The 12,698-nt window shown below is 38.9% G+C and overlaps 1 protein-coding gene across 6 annotated transcripts in view; it reads left to right on the top strand.

Annotated features, from left to right (window-relative positions):
- The first annotated feature begins 4,641 nt into the window (after positions 1–4,641).
- Positions 4,642–12,698, top strand: part of LOC132092750 (pumilio homolog 2-like) — a 142,832-nt gene continuing 134,775 nt past the window's right edge. For 4 of the 6 annotated variants that reach the window (XM_059499132.1, XM_059499128.1, XM_059499131.1 and 1 more), the window contains exons 1-2: positions 5,389–5,407; positions 5,854–6,220. In XM_059499132.1, coding sequence (XP_059355115.1) covers positions 5,406–5,407; positions 5,854–6,220 — 369 coding nt within the window. In that variant the 5' untranslated portion in view covers positions 5,389–5,405. Of the gene's footprint in view, positions 4,808–4,964; positions 4,983–5,388; positions 5,408–5,853; positions 6,221–12,698 lie in introns of those variants that run through there. The other 2 variants (XM_059499129.1, XM_059499130.1) reach the window with 2 other exon arrangements.

Below are 12,698 nucleotides of genomic sequence, written 5' to 3'. Positions count from 1 at the left end.
TGAATAATGTATCTTAAATTGTGAGTATAGTTGTATCTGATCAAATGTGCATTCTTATTCTTTAGCTTGGGTTAAACTAATTAATTTTACTTTGCTGGAACAGCAGCTATGCTAATGATGTCTCTATTTGTTTCTATGTTTTGCCAACGGATTTAAATCCCGTGGTAACTAGGATTTACACAAGCTCCAGTCTGGATCCAGAACACCTGAGAAGAGATGATGCTGACCCTCAGAGGACCCCAGATGATGCTAACCCTGAATCAACAACCGAACTAACAAATATTGCCACAAGTGTGACTGCATCATATAAATTTTTTTTATTATTAATAATATTAATAATGTTCATCATCTGGCTGACTACGACTTGTATACATTTTTCTACAAATCCTGTCATACGTGCACAAACTGACAGTCACCACTTATAAGCTATTACTTGCTTTGTAACGATTTGTATTGTAAAAAGCGCTATACAAATAAACTTGAATTGAATTGAAAAACGCTTTGGTGGACACAGGGCCTTAGGGCTTCAACAACTGAGAGCAGTCTCAGTTGAATGTCCAATTCTGGTTGGTTGCTGTGAAGGAGGTTGTTCTGTGAGAGAAAGCCAGAAACTTGGTTGAACACAGCTCGTTCAAGTGTTTTTGCAATGAAAGAAAGAAGGGAAAATGGTCTGTAGTTCTCTTAAAGTAATGGGTTGAGGGTGGGCTTCTTAAGAAGTGGAATTATACGAGCCTGTCTAAATGATGAGAGTTAGGTTACCAGTGTGGAGGGATGTGTTAATGATGTGAGTGAGTCCAGGTACAACTGCAGGAGAAATGGCTTGAAGGAGATGAGATGGAACAGGATCAAGCGGACAAGTAGTAGGATGATTAGAAAGGATGAGCTTGGAGACTTCTGCCTCAGAGAGTGAAGAGAAGGATGTGAATGAGTGTATGTTTGCTGGTGATATGTGCTTGAGGGATTGTGGTTTGGAAAAATGTGCACTGATATTTTTTATTTTATTAATGAATAATGTGGCGAAGTCGTCAGCTATTGGAGATGAAGCAGGAGGGGGAGGAGGAGGACAAAGGAGCAAGGAAAATGTTTTAAAAAGCACGTTAGAGTTAGACGAATTATTAGGGCCAGAGCACCGCTGGTGCGAGGACCCTCTTGTTTCTGCTCTGTTTATTATTATTATTTTTTTTCTGAAACTTTCTCGAAAAGTCATGAAACTTGGCACACACGTCAGAACTGGCAAAAGATTAGGTATGATATGGTTTGCTAAGGTGGGTGTGGCAAAATGGCTCGACAGCGCCACCTATAAATTTTCAACGAAGTGCATCTTGAGCTACGTTTCACGTACTTGTACCAAAATCGGTTCACACATGTAACACACCAATATCTACAAAAAATTCTCTTGGTACGAAATCCAAATCATAACAGGAAGTCAGTTATTATTTTTTTTCTCAGCAAACATTTTGTCGTTTTTGCCATTTTCAGGGGTTGTACTTTAACGAACTCCTCCTATTGATTTATTCAGATCAACACCAAAGTTTGTCAGTGTAATCTTAAGGCCTTTGCGATGTTAAATTACGAAGATCTAGAGTTTTCGTTTAAGGGCGTGTCCGTGGCGGCCTGGCGAATTTCGATTTTATTCGCCATGAAAAATGAAGTTGCTATAACTCAGACATACAATGTCCAAACTGCACCAAACTTCACATGTTTGATAAGACTCCTGACCTGAACAGATCAACATTCCCAAATTTAGTTATAGTCATAGCGCCACCTGCTGGCAACAGGAAGTGAATGCTTTACGCTTCAATGAACTACTCCTAGAAATTTAATAAAATCAACATTGTGTTTTGGTCAGTTTAATCTAAAGGCCTTTGCGATAGTGAATTGTGAATATCTTGAGTTTTCGATAAAGGGCGTGTCCTTGGCGCCGTGACAAAGTTTGATGTCTCGCCATGGGAATAAAATTTGTAACTCAGGCATAAAATGTCTGATCTTCCCCAAACTTCACATGTTTGATAAGAGTCCTGGCCTGAACACAACTGAAGGCCAATATTTCATTGGGTGTGGCAAAATGGCTCGATAGTGCCACCTATACACTTTCAACATAGCGCACCTCGAGCTCCGTTTCACATACATGTATGAAAATCAGTACACACATGTAACACACCAATATCTACAAAAAAGTCTCTTGGTAGGAAATCCGAATCCTAACAGGAATTTGGTTATTTTGAATTTTCTCTGCAAAATTGGTGTCGTTTTTGCCATTTTCAGGGGTTGTACTTTAAATAACTCCTCCTAGAGATTTATTCAGATAAACACCAAAGTTAGTCAGTGTAATCTAAAGGCCTTTGCGATGTTAAATTGTGAAGATCTTGAGTTTTCGTTTAAGGGCGTGTCCGTGGCGGCATGACAAATTTTGATGTTTCGCCATAAAAAAAGGAAGTTGCTATAACTCCGACAAAGAATGTCCAATCTGCACCAAACTTCACATGTTCGATAAGACTTCTGACCTGAACAGATCTACATGCCAATATTCAGTTATAGCCATAGCGCCACCTGCTGGCAACAGGAAGTGACATGTTTTACGTTGTACAAAACTACTCCTAGAAATTTGATGACACCAACATTTTATTTTGGTCAGCCTAATCTAAAGTTCTTTGCAATGTTACATTGTGGAGATCTTGAGTTTTTGGTAAAGGGCGTGTCCATGGCACTGTGACAAAATTTGATGTCTCGCCATGGGAATAGAGGTTGTTGTAACTTATGCATAAAATATCCAATCTTCTCCAAACTTAAGATATTTGGAAAGAGTCATAGCCTGAAGACATCTAAAGGCCAGTATTCAGTTATAATCATAGCGCCACCTGTTGGCAATCGGAAACATCATGCAGGAAGATTGGCAGATATAAATGACTTTGACCTATTCCACTTATATTTACAACTTCAAATGCATATTTCTCGCCGTTCACTTTTTTACTAAAGCCACTCACTGGGGTGAGCCGGGTGCGAGGGCCCGTTTATCGCTGCTTGCAGCTTTAATTAATTTTGTTATTTTATATTTTGTGTGTGTATGTGTGTGTGTGCTCATTGCTCTGTGTGTGTGCACTTTGGGTGGGTTAAATGCAGAGCACAAATTCTGAGTATGGGTCACCATACTTGGCTGAATGTCACGTGATGTAAGAGTGGAGCAGAAATTCAGAAAACAATTCAGAAAACACAACGACAATTCAGAAAACAAAATAACAATTCAGAAAACACAACGACAATTCAGAAAACACAACGACAATTCAGAAAACACAACGACAATTCATACAAAACGGAAAAGGTAGGTATCTTTTGAGAACGACATACTTATCGCTGATTGGATGAGACACCTGTCAATCAAGCCAGAACCGGAATCACGCGATTAAAGAGCACAAGCTCATTTTAATGTCGTGGTATGTCGCCAGCATGTCCACAATCACGGCATATGAATGTCCTTCTTCAAAGTAGCGTTTAATGTGTTCCATTTTATCAAAATTCAACATTAGATTTCAACAAAGTTGATCACAATTTATTTTTGATTGACAGGTGTCTCATCCAATCAGCGATAAGTATGTCGTTCTCAAAATATACCTATCTTTTCCGTTTTGTATGAATTGTCGTTGTGTTTTCTGAATTGTCGTTGTGTTTTCTGAATTGTTATTTTGTTTTCTGAATTGTCGTTGTGTTTTCTGAATTGTCGTTGTGTTTTCTGAATTGTTATTTTGTTTTCTGAATTGTCGTTGTGTTTTCTGAATTGTCGTTGTGTTTTTTGAATTGTTATTTTGTTTTCTGAATTGTCGTTGTGTTTTTGGATTTGTTATTTTGTTTTTGTAATTGTGATTTGTTTTGCACTTCTCGGCCACCGTATTTTAGGGATCTTCAAGTGGCTTATAGTCCCCTGGTATATTTGCCATAGTTGCCCTTTTGGGTCGGCTGCTTTGTCACCCTCTAAATCCAGTATTACTTGAAATAAGCCATTTTAAAGAAGAATAGTATCTTATCTCTCTTTGTTAACTGAACATTGGATGGATTATTCCTTATCAACACAAAAGCATGTTATTTTATGTAAGCCTGTTTTTATTAAATAGTAGTTATGCATAGTATGATATTGTGTATTACAATTTTATATTGCGAGACTAACCCCCACTCCCACCAAAAAAAAAAAGAAAAACCTCTAATGGGGACCCCCCATAAGATTTGATTCAATTCGATATTTATTCAATTATATATATATATATATAGCAAATTTAATTTTTGATTAGTAATATGTATTGCTAAGGATTCATTTGAACAACTTTCAGATTCCAAATTTTCAAATAGTTGTATCTCAGCCAAATATTGTCTGATCCCAATGAACCATAAATCAGTGGAAATCGTATTTATTCATTATGTATACATTTCAATTTAGAAAAATTGAGTGTGTGTGTGTGTGTTTGTGTAAAAAAAGAGACGTGAGCTCTCTTATAATTACATAACATATAAAACCGATGCCATTCTATAAAACATCATACAAACTGAAAACATTGAAAACGGTGGTTTGCGTAAAGATACGTTAATGTAAATGTAAATCTGAATTATCTGAAATATTAGTTTGCAGGTCTGATGTTGGATGCGTTGTGTGTGTGAGAGCGCACGGGGAGGAGGGCACCAATCCTCCCAAACTCATACACAAGCGCTTCCAACCCTTAAAACACACACACACACCCTATCTCCACGGATACTAAACTTAAACACAACACGTCCACCATACCCTCGAAGGATCAGACTTGAACATCATCACACACCACGCGTGAGTATATTTGACCAAATGTAATGGTTATATAGAAGCGCATACGTCAATTGTTGCCGCTTTTGTTTAGGGGCTTAAGCATGGGGTCATGTTGTGAGTTTATCAGCCAAAACAAATGTGACTTAATAAATGGATTCTTATGAAATATTCTCATCGTTGGATTCATTACAGTGAGGTCGAAGTGTAGAGAGTATAATTATTTGTAAATGGTTTTTAAGGCATTCGTTCGTTGTAAAACGAACTTTTAGAGGTGAGAGGCCTGTGTTTTGTTTTATCAACAAAGCGTCTCGCGCATTAGCAGAAACAAACAGATTGAAATCGGACTTGTAGGATTTTTTGTACACATTTGGATTTGCTGTTCAGTTGCGATGTCGAATATCTGTTTAATGATGCTATTGAATTTTAAATATAAATAAATCAGGTTTTGTTTTAAAACAAGCTCACACTTGCGCTGACTGTTAGCGAGGTGCTAGCTGGCGGAATGACGGGCCCTGCGATGCAACAGACCGACCGATCAAATAGAACCCAAACTGAGACCAAATATTTAAGAATTTAGTTGTGAGCTCGAAGCATCCAAGGCAAAACATCATTATTTTACATGTAATATAAATCCCACATTCACCGCCGTCCATCGTTTGTGTGTTAGCCGTTAGCATTTTGCTATCCCTGCACACCCAAAACATTAACCTAGAAATATTAGGTCTTTATTAAAATGCTTTTACTATATTAAAAATATTATGTTTTTAAATTTTGTGCTTTTAATATTGAGTTAGCAAGGTTTTGTTATTGGACACATTTTTGAAGATAAGAAATTATTCTCGGGCTTTCTTTTTGACAATTTATGTAACGTTAGTTTTATTTGTCTATTTGTTTGTATAGCTTAGTTATATATGTGTACCACTTAGACATGCATTAATATTATACATTTAGTCAATTATAGTTAAATAAAACGAACATTTAATCTTTAATTGATCCCATGGAGGCAAATAAACTTTTTAAATGGCATTTAACTTAATTGATCCTTAAAACAGCAAATTTTTCTGTAGGTTTTTCCGTGGAATGAGCATTCCATGCAGCATCTTAGGTATGAATGACGTGGCCTGGCAGGAGACTTGTGGCGGGATGCTGCACACAAATGGTGCACCAGAGACCGGAGGGGTCAGAGTCCACGCAGGGGGTTCACTAGCCACAGTGGGAGGTGCTGGGCAGGGACCTGGAGGAGCTCACCCTCTGCCAGGTATGGACCGGATGGCAAATCCCAATCCCAGCACCCCACAGCCTCCACTGAGCGGTCGTTCCCAAGATGATGCCACTGTGGGCTATTTTTTTCAAAGGCAGCCTGGGGAGCAGTTGGGTGCCTGCACTGCAAGCAAACACCGCTGGCCTACTGGTGAAGGAAACCATGCTGACCAGGTAAGAAAGACCTCAGTCTAAACCTACTACAAAGGCATGTAAACATGGGCACAAAGTAGAATACTGTTTAATTAAATGTTACCCTGACATATTGAAAATATCAAACCAATAATCTTTTATATATAAAATTAAATTTCAAATAATATAACTAAAAAGGGTCAAAGACTGGTCCCAAATTAAATGTACAAAATTGATTTTTATATAAAAGTATATTTAATGCAAGCCCAACATTTCAAATATTTTTTTTTTTTTTTTTTTAAATATGGGTGAAATGTGTCATCGTCATTCAGCATAATGTATTTATGGTATTTATGTAAAAAATTTACTTATGTAAAAATTATACTTATTTTGACCTGTACTTAATATAGAAAATAAAAAGTGATCATACTACATAAAAAGTGTTCGGTGCGCACGAGAGATCCGCGTCTCACGGACAGCAACTCTGAACCGAGCTTTCCTTCAGGACGTTCACGTCCTCCTGCACCTGAACGAACAAATACAAATCGCAGTTAAAACAGAAAAAAAGAGCGAAGAGCGAAAGAGCTTAATTCAGCACCGCGGTGTTCTGGTCTTTAGGGAGCACACAGAGACACGTCTCAAAGTCTTCTTGGTTTTTTACCGACAAATACATACTAAATATGTCAAATAACTGTCTTGGAAGTGTGTTCGAAAAGTCTGTGGTTATGTCTTAAGTGAAAGTAAAGAGTTGGAAAGAAATCGGATGTGTATCATTATAATGGAGGCACTGTCTCTTAAAGTGACCACGCCTAATTTACTAGCTCTGCTGTCGGTGTCTTTAATGTTAATCCAAGAAAATGAAAGTAAATCACTCACTGCTCTTGATTGAATTACTTTGTAGTTTTAACAAGAATTTATCCAGTCAAACTAAAAATCTGATATAATTGATTATATTGTTTTACTGGTGGGTTCAGGACACTAGTTTATCTGTGTAAGTGAGTATAGCTAAATATGGCAAACTGTGAAATATTATATCCAAAAATTCTTCATACTGTAGACTACCAGTGAAATTGATAAAAAAAAAAAAATGCAGTGCTATCTTAAATTAGTTTCTGGACACCTACAAACTAAAAAAAAAAAAAAAAAAAGGAAACATTGTGTAAATAGCACAAATAAATAGAATCAAAATACAGTAAATATTAAACCATTTCAAAGAGGGCCCACTGTACAATCTGCACCAGGGCCCCTCTAACCCCAGCTACGGCCCTGGGTTAAGGTACCAAGATGGAGCAATGCACTGTGTGTACTGTAGGAAATAAAACAAGAAGGCGTGTGGTTTAGAAGACGGCAAGTAAAATAAAAAGCACATCTGTAAGCAATACAGTTTCATTATTATCCAAAACATTGGACCACGTTTATTAGGGGTGTAACGGTATGCAAAAATCACAGTTCGGTACGTACCTCGGTTTTAAAGTCACGGTTCGGTTCATTTTCGGTACAGTAAGGGAAAGAAATGCAAACATTAAACTGCAGGTTGTTTATTACTATAAACTTTTTTTTAACAATTTGTTTACACTTTTTTTTTTTTTAAATACTTTTTAATAAAATATATATAAAATAAAAAAAGAATAAGAAATAAAGTACTGCTGCAAAGTTCTCCACTAAATAAAATACTCTCAGTCTCAAACCAATATCATATAATAAAATATAATGAAAAATATAAATAAATAACTATGATTACAGTGCAGCATTACCAATCCCAGCTTGTAGGCCTGCTCATATTTAAAAAAATATATATAACTTTTCCAAAGTGTAAAGTGCAGCATGAACAGTTTCAGTTTTAGACCTGCTCAGATTTTGTTATAGCGGTGGACCGATCGGAATTAAGAGCAAAGGTTTGTTTAAATGCCGACGGGAGCTGCGTTTGAATTACAATTGTTTTTTTCCTAGTTGTAGGGATGTTCACACTCGCGTGATGCCTTTTGAAAACCTTAGGCCGGTGACACACTGGCATATTGCACCTGTCAAACACTGTCAATACTGTTGACGGTGTCCTTTATCAGTAGGCTTTATATTTATGCTCAACATGAAGTATAGATATTGTTGTAGTGAAGACAAGAGCCTGGTCTGTCGGCGCCTCAGCGGTTTCCCTCTTTGTCACCTGCAGTAGCAGCAGCGCGTCAGGCACCATTCTGATGTGTAAAGACACAGAAAACGCGAAGCAGGTGTCACGCAACTGACAAACAGCAGAAACGCCATGCTCACGCCACGCAGCTAGTGTGTCACCGGCCTAAGAATCAGCTGCAGGGCGCGATTTGCGCTGAACGCGGAGACTTCCGCCACTTAATATGTTCGTTTGGAAACACGAAAATGTATATGTTCCGCAACCAAAATATTGCATTCGGTCATTCGGTACACACGTGCACCGTACCGAAAGCCCTGTACCGAAACGGTCTGGTACGAATACACGTACCGTTACACCCCTAACGTTTATACTAATGTGACTGATGCCTACAAAGTCACTCCCCTCCCCCACCTGGGTCAGTCTGACCACCTCTCTTTGTTCCTGCTCCCCAAGTATACCCCGGTCATCAAATGTGTGAAACCTACAATAAGGACTGTTAAAATCCAGCACACAGACTGGAATTAGTTTGCTACCCAGGCCACCACAAACTCTCAGATTAACGTTGACATTTATACCAACTCTGTCCTGGAGCACATCAACAGATGTGTAGGCAGAGTGACAACACACCAAAAAATGTAAATTTTCCCCAATCAGAAGCTCTGGATGAACAGAGAGGTTTGCCTCCTGCTCAAAGCAAGAGATGCAGCCTTCAGGTCTGGAGACCGGGAGGCTTACAGCTCAGCCAGAGCCAACCTGAGGAAGGGTATCTGCCAGGCCAAACTCACACATAAACAGAAGATTGAAGAACACTTTAATTCTTCAGACCCCATATGTGGCAAGGCATACAAACTATCACAGACTACAAACCACCTAACTCTGTGCCCCCCTCCAGCTCTGCCTCCCTCCCTGACGAGCTCAATCACTTTTATGCTCGTTTTGATCAAGATAACGAGATCTCACTCAAAGCTGAGCATCAACCCAGTGAACTGCCTCACTCTCTCCACATCAGATGTTTACCATTATCTGCGTAAGGTGAATGCACGGAAAGCAGCTGGCCCTGACGGAATACTTGGTCATGTGCTTAAAGCCTGTGCGGAGCAGCTGGCTGAGGTTTTCACAGACATTTTCAATCTGTCCCTGGCCCAAACTACTGTCCTCACTATCTTCAAAACTTCCACCATCGTACCAGTACCAAAACACTCCACTGCCTCGGTCCATAACAACTTCCGTCCTGTTGCACTTACCCCCCTCATTGCCAAGTGCTTTGAGAAACTGGTTGAAACCCACTTAAAATCCTGTCATCCCTGCTTCACTAGACCCATTCCAATTTGCCTATCGCCACAGTTGGTCAACAGAGGACGCCATCTCAACGGCACTTCACTTTTCCCTCACCCACCTGGACAGTAAAAACACGTGAGAATGCAGTTCTATACTTCAGTTCTGCATTTAATACAGTAATCCCCTCCAAGCTGATCTCTAGGCTCAGCCAGCTTGGAAACGGCAAACCCATCTGCAACTGGATTCTAGATTTTCTGACAAACAGACCTCAGTCTGTTAAGTTAGATAACCTCTCATCCTCCATCATCACCCTGAACACCGGCATGCCGCCGGGCTGTGTACTGAGCCCTCTCCTGTACTCATTCTTCACCCATGACTGCATTCCTGTTTATGGCTCCAACACCATAATCAAATTTGGGGATGAGGTGCAGCACCTGTCTGTGTGGTGTGCCACCAACGATCTAGAACTAAACACCCAGAAGACAAAAGAGATCATTGTGGACTTCAGACAGACTAGGAGTCATGCACACACACCCATCTACATCAATGGAGCTTTAGTGGAGCGTGTGTCGAGTTTTTAAGTTCCTTGGCATCCACATCTCAGATGACCTCACATGGTCCCATAACACCTCCACCCTGGTCAAAAAGGCACAGCAGTGCCTTCTTACGAAGCCTTAAAGTTCACCTGAGTCATATACTCCAGAATGTTATGAAGAGTGATCAGATGAATTGCATAGTACTTCTTTGCCATGAAAATTAACTTAATCCCAAAAAAACCTTTCCACTGCATTTCATTGCTGTCATTAAAGGACCTGCTGAGATCATTTCAGTAATCGTCTTGTTAACTCAGGTGAGAATGTTGACGAGCACAAGGCTGGAGATCATTAAGTCAGGCTGATTGGGTTAGAATGGCAGACTTGACATGTTAAAAGGAGGGTGATGCTTGAAATCATTGTTCTTCCATTGTTAACCATGGTGACCTGCAAAGAAACGCGTGCAGCCATCATTGCGTTGCATAAAAATGGCTTCACAGGCAAGGATATTGTGGCTACTAAGATTGCACCTAAATCAACAATTTATAGGATCATCAAGAACTTCAAGGAAAGAGGTTCAATTCTTGTAAAGAAGGCTTCAGGGCGTCTAAAAAAGTCCAGCAAGCGCCAGGATCGTCTCCTAAAGAGGCTGCAGAGCTCTGCAGTGCAGAGCTTGCTCAGGAATGGCAGCAGGCCAGCAGGAGAAGAAAAGGTGAGCGCTACCATCAATCCTGTGTCATGTGTGGGGTTGCTTCTCATCCAAGAGAGTGGGCTCACCCACAATTCTGCCCAAAAACACAGCCATGAATAAAGAATGGTACCAAAACACCCTCCAACAGCAACTTCTTCCAACAATCCAACAACAGTTTGGTAAAGAACAATGCATTTTCCAGCACGATGGAGCACCGTGCCATAAGGCAAAAGTGAGAACTAAGTGGCTCGGGGACCAGAATGTTGAAATTTTGGGTCCATGGCCTGGAAACTCCCCAGATCTTAATCCCATTGAGAACTTGTGGTCAATCCTCAAGAGGCGGGTGGACAAACAAAAACCCACTTATTCTGACAAACTCCAAGAAGTGATTATGAAAGAATGGATTGCTATCAGTCAGGATTTGGCCCAGAAATTGATTGAGAGCATGCCCAGTCGAATTGCAGAGGTCCTGAAAAAGAACACTGCAAATACTGACTCTTTGCATAAATGTCATGTAATTGTCAATAAAAGCCTTTGAAATGTATGAAGTGCTTGTAATTATATTTCAGTACATCACAGAAACAACTGAAACAAAGACAAAACAAAAAGCAAACTTTTTGAAAACTAATATTTAATTCTCAAAACTTTTGGCCACGACTGTACATTTCTGCTGCTGTTATTATTTTTAAATGAAAAACAAAAGGAGGCAGTGGTATTTGATATACCGTTTCATTTTATTGTAAATATACAGTGAGGAAAATTGCAGTAGCCAAGGCGAAAGCATGCTGCTGTTTGCAGGTTTACCGGTTTTGCATCGTCGCGGACATCACACTCCCGAGTCGAATGAACCAAGTCTGACCTACCGAGGATGCAATTCCAAAACTTTTGTACACACATAGTTTGGCTGGCTCTTCGACTTATAGTCAGGTGTGACTTATTTATCAAAATTAATTTGACATGAACCAAGAGAAAACATTATCGCGAGAGGGCGCTCCATGCTGCTCAGTGCTCCTGAAGTCTACCCCTGAAAGCATAGAGTGCCCTCTCGCGGCTGTAGAGGATAATGTTTTCTCTTGTCAAATTAATTTTGATAAATAAGTTGCAAGTCTACACTAATATTTTCTCTTGGTTCTTGATTCTAAATAAATGAGACTTAAAGGGTTAGTTCATCGAAAAATAAAAAGGTTTTTCTTACCTTTCTGGACATGGACAGTATACCATACACACACAGTTTCAATGGAGGGACTGAGAGCTCTCGGACTAAATCTAAAATATCTTAAACCGTGTTCCAAAGATAAACAGAGGTCTCACAGGTTTGGAACGACATGAGGGTGAGTTATTAATAACATAATTTAGATTTTTTGATGAACTAACCCTTTAAATTACAGTGCAACTTATGTTTTTTTCCTCGTCATTACGTATTTTTGGACTGATTCGACTTATTAGGTGTGACTTATAGTCTGAAAAATACGGTAATTGAGAGCATATACAAACAAAAATCTACTTCAACACGAAGATTTATTTTTAGATATATATAAAAACTAAAGTAAAAAGTCGGTAATAAAATAAGAACAAATAATAAAAAAATGCAAACAACAGCACAAATAAATGGAATAGAATAATAGAGAGTTTTATTATAATAATAAGTTTTTATTCAGCTAAGAAATACTACAGAAATGTAAGTAATCAAAAGTAAATTATCAAATTTAATTTCTATAGTTTTCATTGTAAAAATGTAATACAAATGACTTCTTACCATTAAATTTATAAAATGTATTCAGTCAAGAATTCAGATCAAAATCATAAAGTGAGACTGAATCAGGAAAATCATCCAATTCCACTCCTTGGACGATCGATCGGTGTATCTTTAGTGTCTTCTGTAAGTCGTGAAAA

The sequence above is a fragment of the Carassius carassius genome, chromosome 18 (assembly GCF_963082965.1).
Source record: "Carassius carassius chromosome 18, fCarCar2.1, whole genome shotgun sequence".
Classification (NCBI taxonomy): domain Eukaryota; kingdom Metazoa; phylum Chordata; class Actinopteri; order Cypriniformes; family Cyprinidae; genus Carassius; species Carassius carassius.
Note: the sequence above shows the minus strand (reverse complement) of the source record. Positions and strands in the feature narration are given on the sequence as shown.